At 41.9% G+C, this 25,682-nt stretch overlaps 1 protein-coding gene across 1 annotated transcript in view; it reads left to right on the forward strand.

The window, feature by feature from the left end:
* PIWIL3 (piwi like RNA-mediated gene silencing 3) overlaps positions 1-25,682 on the forward strand; it is a 35,429-nt gene that overhangs the window by 4,496 nt on the left and 5,251 nt on the right. Inside the window, 13 exon segments of the mRNA XM_066363761.1 lie at positions 2,815-2,943; positions 4,511-4,602; positions 8,348-8,476; positions 10,605-10,768; positions 14,194-14,305; positions 18,007-18,136; positions 19,093-19,210; positions 19,797-19,911; positions 20,544-20,685; positions 20,688-20,730; positions 21,835-21,907; positions 23,518-23,718; positions 24,640-24,747. Of these exon segments, the coding sequence (XP_066219858.1) occupies positions 2,815-2,943; positions 4,511-4,602; positions 8,348-8,476; positions 10,605-10,768; positions 14,194-14,305; positions 18,007-18,136; positions 19,093-19,210; positions 19,797-19,911; positions 20,544-20,685; positions 20,688-20,730; positions 21,835-21,907; positions 23,518-23,718; positions 24,640-24,747 (1,556 nt within the window).

A 25,682-nucleotide genomic window follows, 5' to 3' on the forward strand; every position in this document is an offset into this window, starting at 1 on the left:
TTATGATTGCATTGTAAATATATGTATGTGAATTGTATTTAGTTATCTCCTACTTTTTGCCTGTGTATCCCATTTTCCAGTTTAAGTACCACTCTCTCTCCCACTGCCCCCCTCCCTTGTTCTTGCCAGAAAACCCAGCAATGTCATCCCTTCGGAACTAATGATAATCAGAACTCTGTGGCATTTGGGATTGTTTATCAGCATTATAAGGTAGTTAGAATTCCCACTGGATTCATTATTAACTCACTCATTCATACATCCAGTTTTCTCTGTCGACACATTCATCGGGCACCTGTTTGCCGGGCACTACCGCATCCCTTGGCAAAAACAGGAGAAGCACAGGTGCAGCCCCTGCCCTCAGGGTCCTTACGTTCTGTTTAACAAGTTACCGACAATAAACAGACACATAACTATAAGGATCCAAGCAATAACTCGAACACATGACCTGTAAAACCAGATGGCAGAAGAATTGTACAACTTTTCTGAAGGCATTAAGGACGACCCTGGAAAGAGTCCCATGTACCAGGAAGAGGTCGGTGCTCTCAGAGAGATGCAGCCCAGGTGGGACTAATGCAGACTTGGAAAATATGTCTGGGACTATGTTATTCAACCCAACACTCCCTAATTTTGTCCTCTGATTATCTTCTCTCCTCCCACACCTTCTCTCCTGGGTTACTGTGAATGCCGGCCGGCTGAGGCCAGGCAGGTCCACAGTGGATTCAGGCGGACAGATGGTAAGAAACTGCGGAGCCAGGAAGCGTTGGGCCATTCCTCTTTAATAGAGCCTCCCAATGGTGGAGGAGCAAACCGGCAGGGGGAAACTATTTTTCAGGCAAATGAACAGCAAAAACGGCCCCTCAGAGTGGCGGGCAGGCAATCTGCAGTCTGCTATCCGCCCTGAGGGCAAGCACCCATAGCCTTACATAGACTATACACACGTGGTGCTGCCGTGTGCTCACGCGCTAATCAGGCAAAGTACAAAGGAGCAAGCCTAACACACCTGTTTTCCCAACAGTTACCCTCCACCAGACAAACTGGAACACACAGTAGGCAAGGCCACCACCCAGAAGGCACCCAGGGCTGGTTTCTATTGCTACTTCTAAGCAGTAATCTAGACACTTACAAGCATTCCTTGGAATTACTTATGAGCACAGGGATTTTCCAGGAAAATCTTAGCGAGACTGCAATTCAGAGGAACTAAATTAATGTCTAAATTCAATACAATTCCAAATTAACGGACAATAGAAAGTTTATATTCTGGAACTCAATGCAATGATTCTTAAGTTCATTTGAAAGTATAGCCAGGAATTTTCCAGTGCTTCGCGGAAAGGTTTTCTAGTACTTAGAATTTTTCAAGTTCTAGCAAACTAAACATTGTGTTATTGCTGCACCATGGGCAGCGCAGAAATGAGTTTAGAATTACAGCTGAAGGTGCATGCAGGTTTCTATGAGATTATAGTGAAACTTCAAAGCAGTGGGTAAGGTTAGGATTACTCAAGAAAAAGTTTCATATAACTAGCTTTCAATTAAACTGGATATTCAGTGTGTGCATCAAAGATTTAAATGCAAAACAAGACTATTTTTTAAATATTAAAAGAAAAAAAAAACGGTGATTAAAAATTTTCTTTCAAGTGGCAAGGCCAAAGAAACCTGGAAGCAGCAGTCAACAAAGAGACTAATATGGCAAATACAGTTTTTAAAAATAATGACCCCCAATACTTGAAAGCTTATGAATCACCGTGAATCCATTTGCTGAAATTTGCCTACTATGACAGAAAACCTCGATTTGAATTTAAGGGATTTGGGTGAAGTATTAAGTGGTAAGGGTATAGTTTCTGGAGTCCCAAGTGCACCTCATTTAGCTTCACTTGGCAGGTTAATTTGGAGACATTTGATGGGCAAGAAAAGGTGTGGCTAGAGATAGAGCAGAGGGCCCCCCCATCCCAGGCAGACTCTGTGGGGGTCTACGCCTCGGCCTCAGCCGCGCCACGTGCAGCTCAACCATGTCCTCATTGGGCCACGATGGAGGTGGGGCCAGAAGAGGCTGGGCCAGCGGGGTTGAAGTTGGTGTGGACCGAACACTTGCCCTTCTGAGCGTGCAGAGCACCCCGCTGGACAGCCAAGCTGGTCTTCCCTCACCGTGCCCCACCCCTACCGGTGACCGGGAACGGGGCTGTGTCCCAGGAAGCACTAACCTCCTTGGAAAGGGGCTTTTCCCCTACAGCCCGCAGAGACATTAAGGGGCTGGGAGGAGAGGGAATCAAGGCCCCAGACAGCGGGTCAGCCTAATTCCAGAGATGGAAGGCAGGTAGGTGAGCTGTGTGAGCAGAGTGGTAGGACCAAGGCTGGAGACAGGTGGGTGGAGGACCCGTTCAGGTTGTAGTAGCTCAGGTGTGTGCGTGCGTGTGTGTGTATGTGCCCGTGTGGCGTAGTGTCCAGGGAACACCTGGACTTGTATGTGCTATGGAGACTCCTGGTCAGTGAGAAGAACACAGCACACACCTGGCTCATACAAGCAAGGCTCTGACCCATACATAGCGTGTCGTGTGCATCTATGTGGGGAAAAGAATCAAAATCAGCAACTTGCTTAAATTTCTATGAATATTTTACCAGGCCCCCTTTCGTTTGCAATAGGACAATGTTGACAGGTTAGGAGCAATCTTTCTTGTGGGTGTGATTGGAAAATGTGCATAGTCAGTAACCTGATGCCTTGTTTGAAGTCATGGTTTAAGAAAAGTGACTGGGCAACTACACGGAGGTGTCTAACATCACTGTGTTCTTTAAGGGCCTCTCTTCTGCTGTCACTGCCTTCAGGACAGCAGGTATGGCAGGGCCCGGACTCGAGGCCAGAGCAGAGGGTGTGTCCTGCTGCCCCACACACCTGCTACACCTGGACCTTCTTTGGCACCTGGATCATTGGCAGCACCTGCAACCGCTGTGGCAGTGAGCGCTGTACTTTTCATTGTTTCCTTTATGCAAAAGATTCTGCCTCTGCTGAAAAGTGAGAGAATCAGTTGTTGAGCAAGGATATAGCCCAGGTAGAGAGTTCTCTTCTGAGAACTGGTAAGTTTAATAAGAAAAGTCATTCTCCAGATGCCGGCATGGACAGGCGTTCTTTACCTGAGAGCCGCTCTCCTGCCTCCCTTCCACGTACACAAACAGGCTTCCTTTTAACTTCAAGTGGAGGAGAAAGCTAAATTTCTTGGCCTCAGCCAATGACTCCTATTGGAGTGACTTCAAAACAGACAACTTTGTTAAAGTACTTGAACCACAGTGTTGGATAAAGGTTTTAATATGGTTTACACTTGCTATCCCTGCTGTCTGTAGGCCTTTCCGTATTTTTCTGTATCCACTTGGTGTTCATGCAGCAGAACCCACAGAGGTGCTGAGGGTCTTGCTTTTATGACCTGCAGTGGGTCCCTGTGCTGACCCGGCACTCACACGACACCAGCCAGGTCCGTTGATTCTCTCCTGAATCTATCTCCCCTCTCCTTTTCTTCACTCAAGCCTCAACCTTCCACCATCCCGCTTCGTCCTAATTCTCACGGAGACAAATAGAACATCAGAGCAAAACTTCAACCCACCGCATCTCTGTCCCCTGGGCGTGGCCCTCACCTGAGACCCTGAAGTACTAGCTCTACGTCTACCAACCAATTCTCTGTCTGCAGGCATCTATCTCTCCTGCAAGTCTCTCCTCTGTCTCCCAGACTGAAGGTTTTTCCCCATTCCACCAGAAGCCTCACCTGGCTTCCACGCCCCTCACAGTCCCTTCTTTTTGCTTCCCATTGTAGAAATCTGGTCTGGACCCTGAACCCCAGTTCTCATTTCCCCCTCTCTCCTCTCCAATCCGGCCCTGTTCCCATTGCTCCACTGAAATGGCTTCTCCAGTACCCTCCACTTGGCCAAAGCCCCAGGCCTGTTCCTGGTCCTCCTTGTACTTGGAGAAGTCGAGCTCTCTTTTCTCCTCGAGAAGCTCCTGTTGTGTGGTGTCCAGGGCACCGCTCACCTTTGGTCTTCCCCCTGCTCACTGGCTGCCACTGCCGGCTTGTCTTTGCTGGGTCCTTCTCCCTGCCCAGTTGATATGCCCAGCGTCCAGTCCTTGGATCTCTTCTCTTTGCTACAACAACTCTCTCCCTTGGTCATCTTATTAGTGTTATGGCTTTCAGTGTTACAAACGTGGGGACCTGTCCACATGCCAGGTATCTCTGGCCAGCCCCTCTCCCGCACCACCTAACACCCCCTAGATGTCCCCAGATTTCTCACACACCTGATCTGCCGTCCTAGACATGTTGTATTTCGTTTGAAGAAGTCCTGTTCTTCCAGTTTCCCAGGCCAAAGTCTTTAGAATCATTCTAGATTAATTTTCATTATTATTATTATTATTATTATTTTTTACCTCAAATCCTTTACAGAAACAACCAGGAAATACTCTTGCCTAGCTTTCAAAAGGCTATCTGGTGTCTGATGATGTCTCATCACCTCTCTGACTACTTCTGGTCCTAACCACCAGCATCCCCTGCTGGACGCCACAAGCGGCTGCCTAACTGGTCTTTCTGCCTTTGCCCTGGTCTTACCCTCAGTCTGTTCTCAACACAGAACCAGGTACACTGGTTCATGTAGCTCCTCCGCCCACCACCCCATGAGAGTTTCCATTTCCTCAGAGCAAATCCCTTCAGCTGTCATCCCGCCCGCTACCTCTCTGATTTCTCCTGCTCCTCTCCCCCTTGTCTGCTTCCCTCCGGCTGCCTGGATCCCTGTTCTTCGTTCTTCCTTGTACGTTTCTACCTGAGGAGCTCTGCTCTCCATCGCCTCTACCTATGGCTCCGGTCACCTCGTTAACTTGCTTCCTTTAAGTCTTTGAATCTCACAGAGACTGCTTTGTCCCCCATTAATTAATGCAGCTACCCCCTTCACGCCCCGTCTTCCCCGTGACTCGCAATCTTCCTTCTCTTGCTGTTTTTCTGCTTTTCCCTAGCCACACTCTGGCTAGATACAGTATTTGCTATTTTTATTTTCTGTCACTGGATAGTGAGCTTTTCAAGGGAAGGTTCTTTGCTTTGTGCGCCGATAGTGTTCGGCATGTGGCAGGCAGGCATGTGCTAAAATGTGGATGATGGGTGAACGTAGAGATAACACTAGTCTTTATTTCTGTCTCTAAAACCATGCAGACCCAGCCACCTGGTCAAGTCCTGTCTCTGTTCCAGCCACTGCCAGTGGAAAGCCAAGTGGCTGAGTCTGAACAACCCAGAGGGGCAGCAGGACCATCTCAGTTTCTAGGTAACAGAGGGAAGAAGGATGTGGTGAGGGGCAGGGGATGCTTAATGCAGGAGGGGACGGCACAGCAATAAAATGCTAGACAACGAGGCACAGGCAGGAACGGATTGATGTTCCTGTCTCCTCCTCTCTCTCTCTCCTCCTCCTCTCTCTCTCTCTAAAATCAATTAAAAAAATTTTTTTAATGCTAGACAAATAACCTCAGTATTGGCAGGTTTGACAGGATAGGAAGAATGTATAGCTTGAAACTATTTCCTTTCCTGCAATAAATTTTCTGGCTATCATTGTTTTATCTCCCCTATAGTTAAGGCTCATGGAAAAAGAAAAAAAATCGTTATTCATTAGCCAATTCAACGTAGTTGCTTTTCAAATTTAGACAATGCATCTGTGTACGACAACTCATAACTGGACTCTCAATTCTAATTTATTGATGTGTCTTTAGACAAGTACCATACTGTTTGATTGCTTTAGCTTTGTAATATATATATTTAAAAATTTTTGTTTTATTGATTGGTTTTAGCAAGAGATGAAGGGAGAGAGAGATTTATTCCCATATGTGCCCTGACCAGGGATCAAACCAGCAACCTCTTAGCTTTGGGACAATACTCTAACCAACCAAGCTATCCAGCCAGTGCAATATATTTTGAAATAAGGAAATGTAATGCCTCCAGCTTTGTTCTTCTCAAGATTATTTTGGCTATTCAGGGCCCTTTGTGGTTCCATACAAATTTGCCCTGTCATTCAGTTATGGACCTTGTAAACTTTTTTTTTGACCTTGTAAACTATTTAAATCTATATAAATTTGTCATAAAATAGTGTACTTTCCCACTTGTTAATAAAAAGATCAGTGGTTCTGTATAAAAAGAAAGGCGAGTTTCACTGAATTTTTATGAATTCTTCATTTAGTCAGCACTTTGATGCCCCCTAGAGGGCAGTGAGTGTGGTGCCAGGTGATAAGCCTATAAAAATGTAGACACAGGGAACACGGTTTCTGCTTTGAAAACTCTTCTCCTCTCAACAGATAACTGATGAAACTGGATAAGTATTAGAACAGGGATGAGTGAGGGGCTGAGATGAGCATTAATACGGAGCAGGCACTTGTCCGGAAAGGCTTCTGGGTAACATTCCCCTTTTCTGGTGACCCATTACTGGAAAAATGTAGTTTGGATTCTTTCAACATCTTTTCTCCCTCAAACGACTTTGGCTGTTTTACTAGTTTTAATAACTAGGGTTTTTAATATTAACCTTCCTATTTACATTTCTCTTTTAGTGTATAGATTCATGGCTTTCACATTTATTTATACGTAGAGGAGGAACTTGAGCTCTCGACTGGATTGCAGACGACATCGCTAGAACAGCGGCAGGGTTGCGGTGGAGTTTTCCGAGACCTCATGGTAAACATGAGGCGGTACTTGGACCACGTTAGAGAGTCAATGGTGGGTATGCTGACCATTAACAAATCTAATTTTATGGAGTTATTCGTTTTAAACTTTACATAAAATGCACATTGGTGTTTAATAAGAGTCCATAAAGCTTTAATATTATCACTGTAAGTGGAAGTAACCTCTCACTTTTTTTTTTTTTGTAATAACATTCACTTTTGCAGAGAAGAAGACTTATTGTAGAGTCCAGGATGTACTTTCTATTTTTCTCTTTTCCTTTTATAGTCGCTCAGATAGAATGACCCAGTTCTTTGGTTGTGCTGAGAATTTAAAAAATCAAAATGATTACATATAGTGGCTCTTGCCTCCTCCCTCCTTTAGGAAGCCTTGTGCTACAGAATTTTGTTTTACTTTGACCTCTTTTTCTGACCAGGCGGTGGCGCAGTGGATAGAGCATCAGACTGGGACATGGAGGACCCAGATTCTAGACGCCGAGGTCGCCAGCTTGAGCGTGGGCTCATCTGGTTTGAGCAAAGCTCACCAGCTTGGACCCAGGGTCGCTGGTTTGAGCAAGGGGTTACTCGGTCTGCTGAAGGCCCACGGTCAAGGCACAAATGAGAAAGCAATCAATGAATGCAAAACTTTGACCTCTTTTTATTATTGTTATACATTTTAATCTTAAGGTTTCACCTAAATTAATATTAGGCATTCTGGCCAGCAGGTTTGCATGAATGTTTGTTATTTGTTGTTAATCTCCTCATTGGACCTAACTTTGTTGATATTGTGGTGTCCAGACTCTTTAGGGTCCAACCTACCCCTTTGTTGTCTTGTTATTGACACATGGCTCAATTTTTCAGGCTCGCAAGGTCAAGTGGTGAAGCTATTTGCGAACCATTTCCAAGTGACGTCTCATCCCCAGTGGGTCACCTACAAGTACAACGTTGACTACACGCCACACATAGAGTGGAAGTGTCCGTGCGAATTTACTTTTCCAACATCAGCCATTAATTGGAAAGTGTAATATATTTGATGGGAGCTCTCTATTACTACCTCACATGCTATCTAAACCAGTTAAGTAATGTTATTTGACATTTTCCTGACATTCTTTCCCTTGCATTTTTACTTTATTATAGCAGAACTCTTACTGTTTCTGTACAACAGTTTGTGGAGATGTCCTGAAAATCTCTTGCCTGGAAGACTTGGACAAAACTCACATGTTATGTTTGATTAGCATTGATATTCTCTAATGTCACTTATTTCAGCGCTTAAACCAAATATATACAGGTTAAAGATATTTTTTTGCCTTTCTAATGGCACAATGTGTCTCAAAAAATGCTGATAATAAAGTTTGAATAATTTATATTTCTTGTTCCCTCCAAAACTTTAGCATAAAAAACAAACAATCTACAGGGAAGACTTTTTATTTTTTCTATAAATCTCCATAATAATTAACCAAAGAAATCATTTACAGGAATTTGTTTAAGTGAAAAAATAGTTTTGTCTTAAATATAAATATTTAATTCTGACTCTTTACTTTTGTAAGTCACATTTTTCAACCTGAGGGTGTCTTTGTGGGAAAGACTGCTCTTGCCATGGTGTTATGTCGGCTAGCCAAGGGACATACTGATTTGTGACACAGTGGAGATTAGTGTCCTTGAAGGAACCCCCGATCCTTTTTGTTTTTACCTCAGAACATGGAACTGGTCAGCAAGTTCAAAGACGAGCTTGTGAAGGTGACCATCAAGTTCTCCAGCAAACTCGCACCCACCTACCAGACTGCCTACACTACTATTACAGCATCCTCTTTGGAAAGTGTGTTAGTGAGATCTGGTACCCTTGAGAATTGGTGGTAGCTTCCTGGGTGTCGGTGGTGTTGAACAAAGCCATTTGCATCTACCATTTTGTATTCTTGACAATACCCATGTACTGAGTGAGGGAAGGATCTGTTAGATGACGTGACATGACACTTGGATCCTACCCTGCCGTGTGCAGGTTCAGTGGCTGAGCCTCAGTATTGCTTTCCCTGCCCACCTCCCCTTCCCACGTCGGGTGCCGCTCTAGGAGGAGTAATAGACATCAGCAATGCACATCCTCACGTTTTTCTCTCGGGAGCAAGTACCCTTGGTTTCTGTTTTATATTCACTGTGATGAACAGATATTCATAATATGTTAGTCTGTAAATTTTAGTCTGCAAAAGATATTTTGTTTCATTTCTATAAACGAAGGACATTCTGATGGCCTTTCTAAGATAATTTGTTTTCTATTATGCAAAGGAGATAAAAACCAAGGTTAAATGAACCTGTAATATCTACCTCATCGTGTTATTTACTTATCATACATATCAGATACTTCATGTCCATTGTTAGTATAAATAGTCATTGATAGATTGTTTTCCCTTATATATCCTTCTGAGTATTACCAAATGCTTACTAATATTCAATACACTGTCCACAAAAACCTGTTCTTTCCATTTCTAGAATTTTGAAGGTGATGAATTTGAAAAAAATTGGTCGCAACTATTATGATGGCACTGGCACGGAGGCCTGAGACATCTTGCAACATAAGTTTGTATTAAGTGGAAAGTTTAATGTTCTACAGATAGAATTATAGAAGCTTTGACAAACTTACTCTCATTTGAAGTAGTATGATTTACAAGTGATGCCTTTAAATGGTACCCATTGGCTATGAACAATTAGGTTAGTGTTGAATGTAAATTTAAAATAAAAGATTCACTCTAAACATCTTAGTATAAGAAGAAACCTTAAGTCTGACATGGTGGCGCAGTGGATAAAGCATTGACCTGGAATGTTAAGGTTGCCAGTTCAAAACCCTGGGCTTGCCCAGTCAAGGCACATATAAGAAGCAATAACTATGAGTTGATGCTTCCCGCTCCCCCCCTTTCTCTCTTCTCTATTTCTCTCTCTCTCTCTCCCTTCCTCCCTCTTTCCCCTTTCTCTAACATCAATAAATAAAATCTTTAAAAAAAAGAAGAAACCTTAAGATATTTGGTTGTTGTGTAAACCTCATAGGAAACAAATGATCATCCAAAACTTGGGTAATTTCATGGCCCTGGCCGGGTAGCTCAATTGGTTAGAATGTTGTCCTGATACACCAAGGTTGTGGGCTTGATTCCTGATCAGGGCACATATAAGAATCAACCTATGAATGCATAAGTAAGTGGAACAACAGCTCTCTCTCTCCCTCTCTCTTTCTCATCAGTAAGTTAAAAATGTTTTAAAACACACAAAATATGGGTAATTTCTCTTTGAAAATATTTTCAATCATAACAATTATATGTACATGTTTTATATTATACAAAGGAAATAAAAATCAAGGTTAAATGAACCTGTAATATCTACCTCATCGTGTAATTTACTTATCATACATATCAGGTACTTCATGTCCATTGTTAGTATTCAATATAAATAGTCATTGATAGACTGTTTTCCCTTATACATCCTTCTGTGGGTTACCAAATGCTTACTAATATTCAATATACTGTCCACAAAAACCTGTTCTTTCCATTTCTAGAATTTTGAAGATGATGAATTAAAAAAAAATTGGTCAAAAAATATAGTATGTGTATATATTCCTTTCTGGTACATATATATATATATAATTTATATATTTATATATGTATATCTCATTCTCACATATATAAATATATGATACTTCAAGCTTGTGATGATAAAAATAGTTTAACATAGATAATATATTACTTATAATTAGCATATCTGGTAAATCTTTGTCCGGAGGTCTTTCAAAAGACCAGTCATTACTAAAAACAAGAAACTGAAACTGACTCCTCTGAGCATCCATTTTAGATCCTGAGTTCAGGCCCTGTAACACTTGGTTTTATGTTCAGCTCTGGGACTTGGACACTCACCTCTAAATTACTTCATTTGCAGACTGGAAATCTGGCCTGGTTATTTTACTTCTATTCTTCAGTATGAAAACAGTATGACCCTCTGTGCTGATGTGAAGCATAAACTGCTCCGGATGGAAATGGCTTATGATTTAATGATATGTATCCATGACAGTGCCAAAAGCAAAAATGTGAACGTTACAGAGCAAGTTTCTAAAGAATTAGTCGGATCAACTGTTATTACAAAGTAAGTGTGCTTTTTCAAAAACCTATCCTGTGACTTTGATAACTTTCTTTTCATATGTTCCTATAGTTTTCAAGTCATGAAATGTGCAAGTTCAGAAGTAGAAACAGCATGAAAATGGCAATAATTGTTAGACACTTTTCTCATCTGGTTATACAGCGTGGGAGAGGAGTATGTACCCATTGTAGACTGCTGTTCTTGTAGTTTCTAGTGCTAATTTAGTTATTTGCTCTGAGACCTCCCTTTCACATAATAGAGTATGGTTTCTTCTGAATTTCTTGCCTTTCTCTCTCTTTGTATCTAGTTTTTTAAAAACTGGTGCTTAATTATAATCCATTAGCAAATTTCTATCTGGAGAAAAAAATTTTTTTTAATTTCCATTGATTTGGAGAGGAAGAGAAGCATAAACTCGTCCCATTTAGACTGCTCACAAAAATTAGGGGATATTTCAAAATGAATATAAAGCTATTAGGAAAAGAAGCATTTGATTTTTTTTTTATTAAACAAGAACATCAGAAAAGCAAACAAGTCAAAGAAAGTTATTCAATTATGCAAATGAGATACAAAACCGACTTTTATTTCATTGGTGAAAATGCACTGTACAAAGGCTGAAAGTACTGGAGTATCTTCACATTCCCCGATCTCCTAATTTTTGTGAGCAGTGTAGTTGTGTACTCAATGACTGCTTCTCGTACATGCCCTGACCAGGGTTAGAACCTGCGACCTCGGTGCACTGGGACGATGCTTTATCCATTGAACCACCTGGCGAGGTCAGGAAGTTATTGTTTTTAATCTCCCTCTACCCAAGAAGTTTTTACATTAATGAGAAAATGGATGTAGAGTTACTTAGCCAAAATCATCTTTTTTTTTTTTTTATTTTTCTGAAGCTGGAAACGGGGAGAGACAGTCAGACAGACTCCCGCATGCGCCCGATCGGGATCTACCCGGCATGCCCACCAGGGGCGACTCTCTGCCCACCAGGGGGCGATGCTCTGCCCCTCCGGGGCGTCGCTCTGCCATGACCAGAGCCACTCTAGCGCCTGGGGCAGAGGTCAAGGAGCCATCCCCAGCGCCAGGGCCATCTTTGCTCCAATGGAGCCTTGGCTGCGGGAGGGGAAGAGAGAGACAGAGAGGAAGGGGGGGGTGGAGAAGCAAATGGGCGCTTCTCCCATGTGCCCTGGCTGGGAATCGAACCCGGGTCCCCCGCACGCCAGGCCGATGCTCTACCGCTGAGCCAACCGGCCAGGGCCAGCCAAAATCATCTTAAGAAGAGCCAAGTTGGAGGACTCACACATCCCCAATTCAAAACATACTGCAAAGCCACAGTAATTAAGACAGGGTGACAGTGGTGTGAGGATAGACACATAGATAAATGGAACAGAACTGAGAATCCAGAAGTAAACCATCCCATTTACAGTCAGTTGACTTCAATAGGGGTGTCAAGGCAGTTCAGCCAGGGAAAGAATGGTCTTTTCAACAAATAGTGCTGGGCAGCTGGATAGCCACTGGCCCTTCTTCACACAATACACAAAATTAAATCAAATTTAATTTAAAAATTACTCAAGAGGGAGATAACAATAGAGCTACAAGTATAAAATTCTTAAAAGAAAATGTGGGAGGAAATCTTCTTGACTTTGGGTTAGTTAAAACCGTATTAGATAAGACACCAAAAGCACAAGTGCTGACCAAAGAAAAATACAGAGAAGTTGGACTTCACCAAATTAAAAACTTTTACTCTGCAAGCATGCTGTCAAAAAAGTGAAGACAACTGATAGAATGGAAGAAAATATTACAAATCGCATATCTCAAAAGATTTCTAAAGAATACTAACAACTCAATAATTTAAAAGACAATCCAACTCTAAAAAACGGGCAAAGGGCCTGAATAGATGTTTCTCCAAAGCAAATATACACATGGCGAACAATCACTTGAAAATATGCTCAACCTCTTTAGCTATCAGGAAAACACAAGTTAAAACTACAATAAAATACCACTTCATAACCACTAGGATGGCTAAAATTAAAAAGGCAGATATTAAACAAGTGTTAGCAAGGGTGTAGAAAAATTGGAACTTACCCTCATACAGTGCTGGTATGAATGTAAAATGATATACAGTGTGTCCGTAAAGTCATGGTGCACTTTTGACCGGTCACAGGAAAGCAACAAAAGATGATAGAAATGTGAAATCTGCACCAAATAAAAGGAAAACCCTCCCAGTTTCTGTAGGATGATGTGGCAGCATGTGCGTATGCACAGATGATGACGTAACACTGTGTATACAGTGGAGCAGCCCACGGCCATGCCAGATGTGGACGGTACAGAGGAAAGTTCAGTGTGTTCTGTGGCTCGCTAAATTCAAATCCATGACCAAAGTGCAATGTGAATATCGGTGCATTTATAACGAAGCGCCACCACATAGGAATAACATTACTCGGTGGGATAAGCAATTGAAGGAAACCAGCAGTTTGGTGGAGAAACCCTGTTCTGGTAGGCCATCTGTCAGTGACGAGTCTGTAGAGGCTATACAGGATAGCTACCTAAGGAGCCCTAAAAAATCTGTGTGTGAGCCCACATCGAGCTGCACTGAATAGGTATGAAACTGGGAGAGTTTTCCTTTTATTTGGTGCAGATCTCACATTTCTATCGTCTTTTGTTGCTTTCCTGTGACTGGTCAAAAGTGCACCATGACTTTACGGACACACTGTAGTTTCTTTGGAAAGCAGTCTGGCATTTCCTCAACCTGCTAAATACTATCATGTTATCATATGACCCAGCAATTCCACTCCTAGTTATATACCTGAGAAATGAAAATACATGTTCACCAACATTGTTTTGTGAGTGTCAGTAACATTATAATGCATAACAGCTCAAAAATATAAACAACCCAGATGTTTGTCAGCTGATAAATGAATAAACAAAATGTAGTATACCTATATGATGTTATTTGTCAATAAAAAGGAATTAAGTACCAATACATGCTACAGCGTGAATAAACCTTGAAAAGATGCTAAGTAAAAGAAGCCAGTCAGGAAAGGTCACATATTGTATGGTTCAGTTTGTGTGGATGTGACGAACAGGCAAGAGTGTGGGGACAGAAAGGAAACCAGGAGTTGCCTAAGACCTGGGGAAGTTGGGTGGAAATAGGGAGTGACTCTTTATGATTGTGGGTTATTGTGATTTCTCCTTTCGGTGATAAAAATATTCTAAAATTGATTGTACTGATGGTTATACAATTCTGTGACTACACTAAAAACAATTGGATTATAACACTACTTAAATGAGTCAATTGCATGTGAATTACTCTTAAGAAAGCTGATACATCCTGCAATTACTTGTAGGATTTAAACTCCCTTCCTTCTTGCATGGTTCCATGTAATGAATAAGTCAGAGATAACACCATATATTGTGATTGATTGATTGCTCCACAGGTTCAACAACAGAACCTACAGGGTGGATGCTATTAATTGGAAGGAAAATCCCAAAACAACGTTTAAAAAATCAGATGGCACTATAATCAGTTTGGTCGATTACTATAAGGAAGTATGAAATTTTTATTTCTTTAAATATATTTCAATTTTACTTTCTTCATGCTTGTATTATGTAGTTAGATATATTTCTCTTGATAAAATAAATATGGTAAGGCCCTGGCTGGTTGGCTCAGTGGTAGAGCATTGGCCTGGCGTGTGGGGGACCCGGGTTCGATTCCCGGCCAGGGCACATAGGAGAAGCGCCCATTTGCTTCTCCACCCCCCCTCCTTCCTCTCTGTCTCTCTCTTCCCCTCCCACAGCCAAGGCTCCATTGGAGCAAAGATGGCCTGGGCGCTGGGGATGGCTCCTTGGCCTCTGCCCCAGGCGCTAGAGTGACTCTGGTTGCAGCAGAACAACGCCCCGGAGGGGCAGAGCATCGCCCCATGGTGGGCAGAGCGTCGCCCCCTGGTGGGCGTGCCGGGTGGATCCCGGTTGGGCGCATGCGGGAGTCTGTCTGACTGTCTCTCCCCGTTTTCAGCTTCAGAAAAATACAATATATATATTGTATTTTACCATATATATATGGTAAGCCTTCAGGTATTAAAACTTCACTTATGAAGAAGTTTCTGCCCTATGGAACTGTTCAAGAAGAAGAAAAAAGTGACCAATCACCATCTGACATTATGCCAATTCTATACTAAATCTCACAATTCACAGGTTCCTCAATCTCTGAGTGTTCACAAAGAAATAAGGAAACTTTGCTTAGTGTAAAGTAGTTGATGAGGTTGATTTTCTAGCTTTGGCAGATGAGAGAAAGATAATTAAAGGAATTGCAGATATTTGTAGCATTGCTGATATTTGTAGCAAATGGAAAGAACTTACAAATGAATGGTTTAATTTTTAAAAAAAGGTTATATTTTTATATCAGAACCCAAGACACAACTATTTGGTACCATTAAGGGTACACAGGTCTCTGACATCCCTTCAAAGGGATGGTTCTATTATGACATTATCCTCATTTGTCTCTATGCTTAGTGCCTGTTCATTCGATCCAAAAAGCAGCTAGTGAGTGCCTATTATACATCTGGTGAGACGACTGAATTCTCTGCTCAAGAAACTTGTGTTCCTGTGGCAGGAAGATAGATGGCGGACAAGAAGGAAACTACTCTGATCGTTATAAGGGATGTGCAGGTGATTAAAACCAGGGGGTGTTCTGGGGAACGTCTGTTGACTCCGTAGACTGGGTGGTGGTGGAAAGCTTCTCTGAGAGGCTGATGTGTGAGTGTCGGACAGGAGCAGGCTGTGTGCAGACCTGGGAGAAGAAGAGAACGAGATCATGCTAAGGCACCATTTTCAGGATGGGCATGGTGTGGCCAGATCCCAGACAAGGCTAGTGCATTCTCTAGAGAAGTAATTACTATAAGGACAGGGCAGGTTTGTACGATATGAAATCAGAGAATGAGGCTGGGGGCTGTGTTGTCTAAAGTTCAGTGCATTGGGACAACTAAACCACATTTTATTATCAAATGGTATTATACAGATGTGTGGAGTGACACACGGTTTTATTCTGAAGATTTTTATCTAACATACAGAGAATGAGCTGTATGGGGGGGGGGGGGATGGAGGCAGAAAAAGACCAGTGAAGAGGTTATTAAATCCATTTAGGTAAATAATGATGGTGGCCTGGATAGGGTGGGAGAAGTAAGTGACAACAGGCAGGACTTACTGATAGCTTTAGTGTAGTGAGTGTTGGGAGGAGGAGACTGAAGCGGAACCCTCTGATGCCCTTGTATTTTGTAACATTTATCCCAATGTGAATTATATATTGGGGGATTATTTAATCTCTCCCCTCACCTATAAACTATGAGTTTCACCAGGGCACAACAGTGTTAGTTTTGCGTTTTGTAATATCTTCTGTGTCTTATGCCATGACTGGCACATAGTCAGAGTTGAAACGTATAGATTGAAAATTTAATTCATGTATGTTGGCATCACAGAATAGTGGGTTTGAGAATAATTTGAAAGAGTATTTGACACACAAGGCAAACTACCTTCTTGGTATATGCTGATAGGTAGGAGTCTTGGATGTAAATAAAATATAAGAAAATGGTTTCAGTCAATTTACTCGAGTAAGACAGGCTGAGTATTTGAAATGACTGGAGTAGTCCTGGGATGTCCCGGTAGGAAGTCAGTATTATAAGAGATGACAGTTTAGTTTTAGTGTTCTGGTAAGATCTAGAAAAATCACTGAAGCCTGACCAGGTGGTGGTGCAGTAGATAGAGTGTCACCCTGGGATGCTGAGGACACACTCGCCAGCTTGAGTGTGGGATCATAGGCATAAACCCATGGTCGGTGGCTTAAACCTAGGGTCGCTGGCTTGAATCTAGGGTTACTGGCTTGAACCTAAGGTCGCTGGCTTGAACCCAAGGTTGCTGGCTTGAGCAAGGGGTCACTGGCTTGACTGGAGCCCCTAGTCAAGGCATGTATGAGAAAGCAGTTAATGAACAACTAAGGTATTGCAGCTATGAGCTGCTGCTTCTCATCTCTCTCCCTGTCTGTTGTAAGATATCCTTCTAGGACATTTTATGAAAGCTATGAGGAACAGGAAGTATGAGTTCCAAAGTTCTCTAAAGTTCTCTACAGGAGAAAAGCAGGTACAAAGGCTTTGATAAACCAGGTGGTAGGGTGGTAGATGAGGCCTGAACTGATGTCATGATTCTACACACAGAACTACCTTAAGGACAGGGGACTCAGTGAGTCCTAGCTACCTTTCAGATAACTACAGGTCACTTCAAGGAAAGAAAATATATAATCTACAAAAATAGCATGAGAATTGAAGGTACTTGCCCAGCTCAAGAAGAAAGGAACCATCAACACTGAATCTGAAGTCTTCTTGCCTAAGGTGGGAACTGCTTTCCAAGTTTCCAGAGGCTTAAAGACAGAATGATACCAGAATTCAAGTGGCCAAATTATTATTGTCAAGGACCTTGCGATAAGGCAGCATCTGTGAAGAACTGCCACTGTGTTTTGGAGAGTAAAGGCGCTTTGTTGTGTAAGAATTGTGTCACAGGGAGAGGAACTTGTGCATGTGATGTCTTTGAAAAGGACCTTTTCTACTGGAAGCGGGGACTAAGAGTTTGGGGAAAATAGAGCAGGAGGGATGTTAGGAATACAGGTTTTGTTATCCTTCATTAGTGTGGAATCCTTTTGAAAGTTCTTAGTTATGTTTTAGGAATTTTTAAGGCAGTGCTGTGGTGAGAAATATACTCCAAGAGGTATTCACCCATCTATACATATAAAGTTTAAAAAGGGTAGCACAGTGACTCAATGTGATGTTTGTGGGAATCCTACTCTCCTCGGCCATCTATGTTTTTTAAAATTTTTATTTATTGATTTTTAGAGAGAGAGAGAGAAAAAAAAATATTGATTTGTTGTTCCATTCATTCATGCTGTCATTGGTTGGTTCTTGTATGTATCCTGACCAGGGACTGAACCCACAACCTCAGCATGTTGGAACAATGCTCCAACCAACTGACCTACCGGACCAGGACCTTGGCCATCTTATATAGAAAAAAATAAAATGTGATCCCTGGGACATTTAAATTAAAAGGATATTAAGAGTTTTTTTAATGCATTATGAAATGGGGAAACAATATCGCCACCATACCTCTCAGCCTCCCTTTGTGATGCAAAAATGCACTTTGTATCAATCTGGATGACACTACTAAAGTTATGCTGACATTATGCCTGTGTTCTTCCTTCTGAACAGCAGTATAATGTCCAGGTCACTGACGTAACTCAGCCACTTTTGATCAGCATAGGTAAATGGAAAAAAAGCCAACAGAACATGTCACATGAACCTATACTGCTGGTTCCTGAGCTCTGCTGACAGGTACTGTGGAGTTACGCTGTGCTGTCCCCATTGAAGACAACCCCTCTTAAAAATCATAGATGTTGTGCCCTGGCCAGTTGCTCAGTGGTAGAGCATCATCCCAGGGTGTGGATGTCTCAGGTTCGATTCCTGGCCAGGGCACACAGGAGAAGCACCCATCTGCTTCTCTACCCCTCCCCCTCTCCTTCCTCTCTGTCTCTCTCTTCCCCTCCCGCAGCCAAGGCTCCACTGGAGCAAGCTGGCCTGGGTGCTGAGGACAAGTCCATGGCTTCTGCCTCAGGCGCCAAAATGGCTCCTGTTGCAACAGACTAATGGCCCCAGATGGTCAGAGCATCGCCCCCTGGTGGGCATGCTGGTGAATCCCAGTTAGGCATATGCAGGAGTCTGTCTCTCTGCCTCCCCGCTTCTCACTTAAGAAAAATACAGAGCCCTGGCCGGTTGGCTCAGTGGTAGAGCATCAACCTGGCATGCAGAAGTCCTGGGTTTAATTCCCGGCCAGGGCACACAGGAGAAGCGCCCATCTGCTTCTCCACCCCTCCCCCTCTCCTTCCTCTCTGACTCTCTCTTCCCCTCCTGCAGCCAAGGCTCCATTGGAGCAAAGTTGGCCTGGGCGCTGAGGATGGCTCTGTGGCCTCTGCCTCAGGTGCTGGAATGGCTCTGGTTGCAACAGAGTGACGCCCCGGATGGGCAGAGCATCGCCCCCTGGTGGGCATGCTGGGTGGATCCTGGTCGGGCGCATGCGGGAGTCTGACTGCCTCCTGTTTCTGGCTTTGGAAAAATACAAAAAAGAACAAAAAAAAAGTCATGGATGTTGTGATGCAGATGTGCAGGCTTTTCACAAGACTCCCTGACTCAGAACCATGTTTTCTCCATTGGTTCTTCCTCTACCAGGTCCACTAGTTAAGTCCTCTCTAATAAGAATCTATTCTTGCTTATTCAGCTATATCTTTTGGAACTTTTTTCAAGGCCTAACAGATAAAATGCATAAAGACTACAGGGTGATGAGAGAATTGGCTCTTCATACAAGGCTGAATCCAGGAAAGAGGCAGCAAGAATTGCAAAAATTCATGAATGCTGTGCAAAAGTAAGTTCTACTTTTTTATCTATCTTCTCTCTCTCTACTAAAGTAAAAAACTTTGCAGGTCCTTTGGCATCTATCTCAAATTCTTCAATTAAAAAATAACAATTGGGGCAATGCCCAGGTGACTCAGTGAATCAAGTGTCAACCCGGCGTGCCAGAGGTTGCAGGCATGACCCCTGGACGTGGCACATGTGAGGAGCAATCAATGAGAGCGCAACTAATGGAACAACTTAGTGGAACAAGAAGTTGATGCTTCTCTCTCTCTCCCTCTCCCCTGCCCCCATAAATCAATGGAAACAATTTTTAGATGACAGTTGGGAAGAAAATTATATTTTGGGGGCAATTCTATTGTTCTTGTCATTGCTATCTTAGAGGAGGCCTAGAAGAGGAAGGCTCTGAATGCCTGTCCAAGTGTGGGAACAAAGACAGGATTATTTCAGCATTCTATAGAGTACCTGTAGCATCTCAACATGGAGGATGAGCAGTCAGGGACCTTAGATTAGAGGAAAATTGCCCTTTGGTTACAAATGGTTAATTGCTTTTGCTTGTTTTCTTGGGTTGGATCATGTGGAAATATTTTAATTTTCAGAAATGAGAATGTGCAAAAAGAACTTCAACTCTGGGATTTCAGGTTTGATACCAAATTGCTGTCCTTCTCAGGAAGAATTTTGAAAGAAGTGAGAATTCCCCAAGGAGATAGAACCGTAAGACAGTGTCATGTTGAAGTGTCATAGTTGTGTCAAGTGATGATCCTCCAAAGAGAAGCTAACTCAGTCATGTCAAACACTAGGACTTCTCTCTCTTCTTGGGCTACCTGTTCTTTCTATCTGAGAGAACACGCAAAGGTCCAATAGGAATGCATGTAGGCCCTGGCTGGGTAGCTCAGGTGGTTAGAGTGTCATCCCACTATGCCAAGGTTGCGGGATCAATCCTCAACAGGGCACATACAAGAATCAATCAATGAATGCATAAATAAGTGAAAAAACAAATCAGTGTTTCTCTCTCTTTCTAAAATCAATTAAAAAAGAAGGCATGTAAAGTAAACTTGGCATTCTGTCTTTATTAGTATTGTGGACATTTTCTCAGTGGCAAGATGTTTTCCCAAATGTATCCATAAGAGTCAAATACCTAGAACCCAAGTCATCCAGAGTAATCCATGATAGAATCCCAGAGTTACTAACCTGTACCATAAGGGAAAATATCCAATCCAGTCATGACAGAAGTTTAAACTTGTAATATTTCAGTGGGAGATAGCACAGACTAACAGTGGGAAGGATCCTGGATGATTTATTTTTAAAACAGAGTTTTTATACGCTGATTTGGAATTCTTTTCCAGTATGACTGTCATCCGCAATCGGCAGAATGGGCAAGAGAAACAAGAAGTGGACAGTTAGTCAGTGTGAAGTCCCTAGATAACTGGGTGATCCTCTACACAAGCAGAAATTACCGAGCAGCCTTTTCCCTGACGCAGAGTCTGCGGCAGTCACACCTGCCATGGGCATAGCTATGAGAGATGCAGAAATGTAAGTAGAGCAGAAATCCCTTCTGGTTTAAAAGTCAGTCGTCAGCAATCAGAAGGTGGAATGACTGAACATATTAAATTGTAGGAATCAGTTGCTTTATCAAAATTCTGAGAGTCTGTACACAAAATAGTCAAATTTACTCCAGTTGACATATGACATGTGACACATATTACAACAGGCTTTTGTGACATACGGTTTGTGGCTATTGGGAGATACAAGTTGAGGAAGATGTGACAATTGGCAGCTTGATGTGAATGGATGGGGTGATATTAAGAACTGGTTCTTAAACGTCTTTCCAAAAATTAAACTTGTTTTAAAAAAACTGTCAACTGAAATGCCTGTCGTGGCATTTGAGCTTGTCTTGCTTTTGTGTCATGTTTCATTGGCTGTATATAGTGGGGGGATTTAAATTTAACAACCAGTTCTCTGCCCTAATGACTGTTTTAAGTATAAAAAAGATAAGACTGAAAGGTAGTTTATTATTTCATGCATTTAATACTTAAATAAGAACAATAAAAGAGGTACACAAAACTAGATTGTTATAGAAAGGTTTTAAAATATTAATAAAAATATTAAATAATACTTGACAAAAAACAATAAAACTGTTATTTAAGATATTTCCAATGACAGCTTGTCAACCCCTGGTTGTTTGGCCCTTTTTCTCTTTATGTTATGATTGTTTACTGAAGCAACAAACGTGAGGGAATTAAAATGTAGTATTTCATCAAAGGTATAATGAGTTTTATGAAATGAATAAATAAATATTTCAAGCATAGTTCCATGAAATTTTTTACCTGTGGATGGAATGAACATTACTACAGGTACTTAGAATACACTGTTGCGCAGATGAATGTTAAAAAAGAGTAAGGAATGTAAATCTGTGATTTCCACATTGGGCAGCTGCCCAGGCACCCCCCGTAGAGAGAACCCCTGATTACAAATGCCATTTTAACAGTCGGTTCACCGAATTCAACAAAAAATTAGGTATCAGTTGTGCCAAACCGGTAAGAACCAGTTGAATCCCTCCACTGGCTATATAAAATAGTTCTTATGTGGTTCACAGTCCATTGCCTTTTGACTATAGATGAGCTACTTATTTTCTAGGCTTGAAGTAAATGAGACAGTCCAATCTTATGTTACCATCTTAGAAAAACTGGATTTATCAAATATACAGATGGTAAGTATCTATTTAACATATGCACAGACCTTTGTGATTTATATTTGTATGTATTTTAGAATCTAGAAGATTTTCAAAGCTTGATCTACTAATATATACAAATATTTATAACTATCGAGCGATATACGTGTGTGTGTGTGTGTGTGTGTGTGTGTAGGCTGTACCTGAAGATTAGGTGCTTTTTAAAAGTATGAGTTTTTTCTTTAATTGATCACATTGGGCTTGGAGAAATCCTAGGCAAAGAATGAAGGACCAGTATTCTCGTGACTACACACAGTGACCCCAGTACATTACAATTAGAAATCATTAAATTATGTACATTAGGAACCAAAGAATTATTTTTAAGAGACAGCTAGAGCAGAGGACAATGTCAATTAAAAAAATTTTACATTTCTATTAAAGTCTTATAACTGGGAGACCACGTAAGCACTACACATCAAAACCTGTGCAGATAGCAAACAGGAAACAAGGGGCTTCCTAGAGCCCTTGACGGGTGCATGGGGAATGGAGCCGGAATTTTATGCACTGAGAACAGGGTGAAACAAACTAGAGTATGAAATAAGCAGTAAGAAAAAAGCAGAAACTAACTAGAAAATAACCAACACATCTAAAGCTGAAAATATTCCAGCTTGATACTTACATGACTGAAGAAAAAAGTCCCAGGAAGGCTTAACCACGTCCGGAACAAGTGGAGTTCGTGATTACGGGTTCACCAGGGGTGAATGAAATATTAGGAGAACCCCCAGGGTGCGCTAGAGTGGGCCAGTAAATTTGAAACGTTGAAATAGTTTTCAGGAAAATATAAACATATATAATTGGTTAGTATGGCGAATTATTGAGAAAATTAGTTCTCTTACTCAAAGAAGATAATGCATTTGATCCAATTCTATATCCTTCCACGTGAAAAGAAAAACTCAGTCTAGAATGAGGAAAGAATTTCCCTCATCTGGTAAAGGATGTCTTCCAGAAACTTCCCACAAGCATCATGTCAGAAATAATATATGGATGATTTTCCCCTTACAGTCAGAAACAAGTGGTGCGGTAACCTCTCTTCCGGACTGCTCTGTGTCCTACAGGAGGTCCTAGTGAATGTGTAGGACCTGAATCTCCTGCTTGTAAATTGGGTGGCTTCCGTTAACTGGCAAGCATTTATGCTCAGAGGTAAAAATGGGGATCCCAGCACTAGTCTCAGTAGGTTGTTGAAGGAATTAACTGGGTCAAGTAAAATGACTGGTACGTGCCCCACACATAGTGATCATCCCATAAACGTTCCTGATTATGGTCTCTTTCAGTCTATATTTTTAACCCAACTTGTCCACCTCATAATAAACTGAAAACTTAATAATTAGGACGCAAGGATTTTGTATGGTGAAGCGGCTGGTACATCTTGCCAAATGCCTGTCTTGCAGCCTGTTTCTTCCTCACACCAACCCTCACGATAGTTTAATGTCATGTGATGCTAGACCCTTCACCGTCATGGATTCAGATATTTAATTAAGAGATTCTACTGTGTCAGCATTCCATCTAAATAGCTTCCTCTTAGTGGTGTCTATGTCTTATCTCACTGTGTTATTGCATCTTGGGCAAGTTCATGTTTATATTCTTTTAAGGTTGTTTGTGTGCTGTCCAATGACAGGAAAGATAGATATGATGCAATAAAAAAATACCTGTGTGTCAACCACCCGATTCCAAGCCAGTGTGTGCTGGCATGGACATTAGACAAACCCCAGATGCTGATGACCATTGCTACAAGTATTGCCCAGCAAATGAATTGCAAGATGGGTGGAGCCCTGTGGAAGGTGCAAACAGGGGTATGTTGGATTTCATTGCCCTCTCTTTATTGCACTTTTGTTTTGTGAAATTGGTTAAGATTCTATGTAACTATTTTAATAATTTACCATAATTGAAAACTTTGATTGTATTTGAGGAACCACTGAGCCACTTCACCCGCAGGTGTTGTAAAGTACCAAAACTACAGAATTAATATTAATATTTTAAGAGGCTTGGAGAACATTTTATTAATTTGGGTTAAGGTGTGCAGAGAAATTGTGAGAATAGTCTCTGTACTGTGTGATTGGCATAGTCAGGATGGCCCTTGGCATTGTATTGTAAATGCAAAGGGGAGGAAAACATAGATCCCCAGACATTCCACCACACCTGTGGGGAAAGGGGTAAATGGCTAGCCAGGTACAGGGAGAGAAAAGCCAAAATAAACCGTTTCTTATAACTATGAGCCATTTGTGGGCATTTGTCCCCATGGAAACTACCTCTCCTATGTAAATGCATGTAGTTAACACATGTGACTCAGGACAGAGAGATAGCAGATGAACACTAGATAATACGGAATGCCTTTTAATATGTAAAAAGGTATCTTTCTGCCATTGTGTTGACTTGTAAATTTGTTTTCTCCAAAAGGATGTATGGCTTGTAAATTGAACATGGTCCTATCATGTTAAAGGACATATGACTATAACCAATAGTGGTAAGGGGCTCCTAATTACAATTTTTGCTTCTGTACTTCCCACTTACAAAACTATAAAAACTAAGTAGAACAAAGGGCCGGCGCACTCTCCTTCAGATTTCTGTCGGAGTTTGCCGCTGCTTGGCCAAGCTACACAATAAAGCTTTGGTGTATAATCGACGGACTTTGTTCATGTCTTCAATGTTTCCGGTCCCTCCGGATTAGGATTAACAGTATTCTGTTCTAATTGTTGTCTTTTTCAAAATTGAAGTTGCAGGATGCAATGTTCATTGGCATAGATTGTTTCCACGATATTGTAAATCGACAGACGTCAGTTGCAGGATTTGTGGCAAGCATCAATGAAGACTTACCAGAGTAAGTAAGCTTTGGCTGACATTGTACAGATAGTAGCCATCTGTAGACCAAATAGGAGAGATGAGCCTCACTAACATTTGTTGATTAGCTTCACGGGCATGTTGTTCTTGGCCATGTGCTCTCCTGATCTTTTGGCAAAGTTATATTTCCAAAACATTTTGCAGGGAGGGCTCTGTATTATTTCCTATTGCTGCCTAATAAATTATGACAAATATGGCAGCTGAGACAACACCCATGTGTGCATGCACAGTTTTGTGGGTCAACATCTGGCACCATATGGCTCTCAAGGCCTTAGCAGACAGACACTCATGTGTTGCTGAGCCATTTTCACAGGGAAGCTTGGGCTTCATTTTCTTGTGGTTGTAGGACAGAGGTCCCTGATTCCTTGCTGGCTGTCAGCTCCAGGCCAGACTCAGCTTCTAGGGTTTTGTCCACATTCTTTCTTGCATGCCTGCCCCTACCACCTTCTGACCAGCCAGGGCACAGTGAGTCCTTGTCCTGCTTCAAACCTCTCCAACTTCTTCTGCAATCAAGAGAAAACTCTCTGTTTTTAAAGGGTCTCATGAGAGTGGATATGGCCCATCAGGAAAATCTCCTTATCATAAAGTCAACTGTGCCATATAACATAATTGCAGGGGTGATAATCTCACTGTATCCACAGGTTCCAGGGATTAGGGTAGGTAGGATTCTGCCTACCACAGGCTCTGATCAGTGATGCTCTGTGTGGGGACCATTAACACACAGGGAAGCACTTGCCTTGGTAAAGACAGACATGGGAACATAACCAGTGGCCTGAAGGTATAGGATCTTGTCATCGTACATTTATATATAAGGTCCCCGTGCCTCCTTTCCTCCAGGGACTCTTATTTTCCATGCTTAGAGCGGAAACACAGTGCACCATCTAATGGGTCTGCAAGCAGTCGGGTTAGTAATTCCTTG

The sequence above is a fragment of the Saccopteryx leptura genome, chromosome 2 (genome assembly GCF_036850995.1).
Source record: "Saccopteryx leptura isolate mSacLep1 chromosome 2, mSacLep1_pri_phased_curated, whole genome shotgun sequence".
NCBI classification, from domain to species: domain Eukaryota; kingdom Metazoa; phylum Chordata; class Mammalia; order Chiroptera; family Emballonuridae; genus Saccopteryx; species Saccopteryx leptura.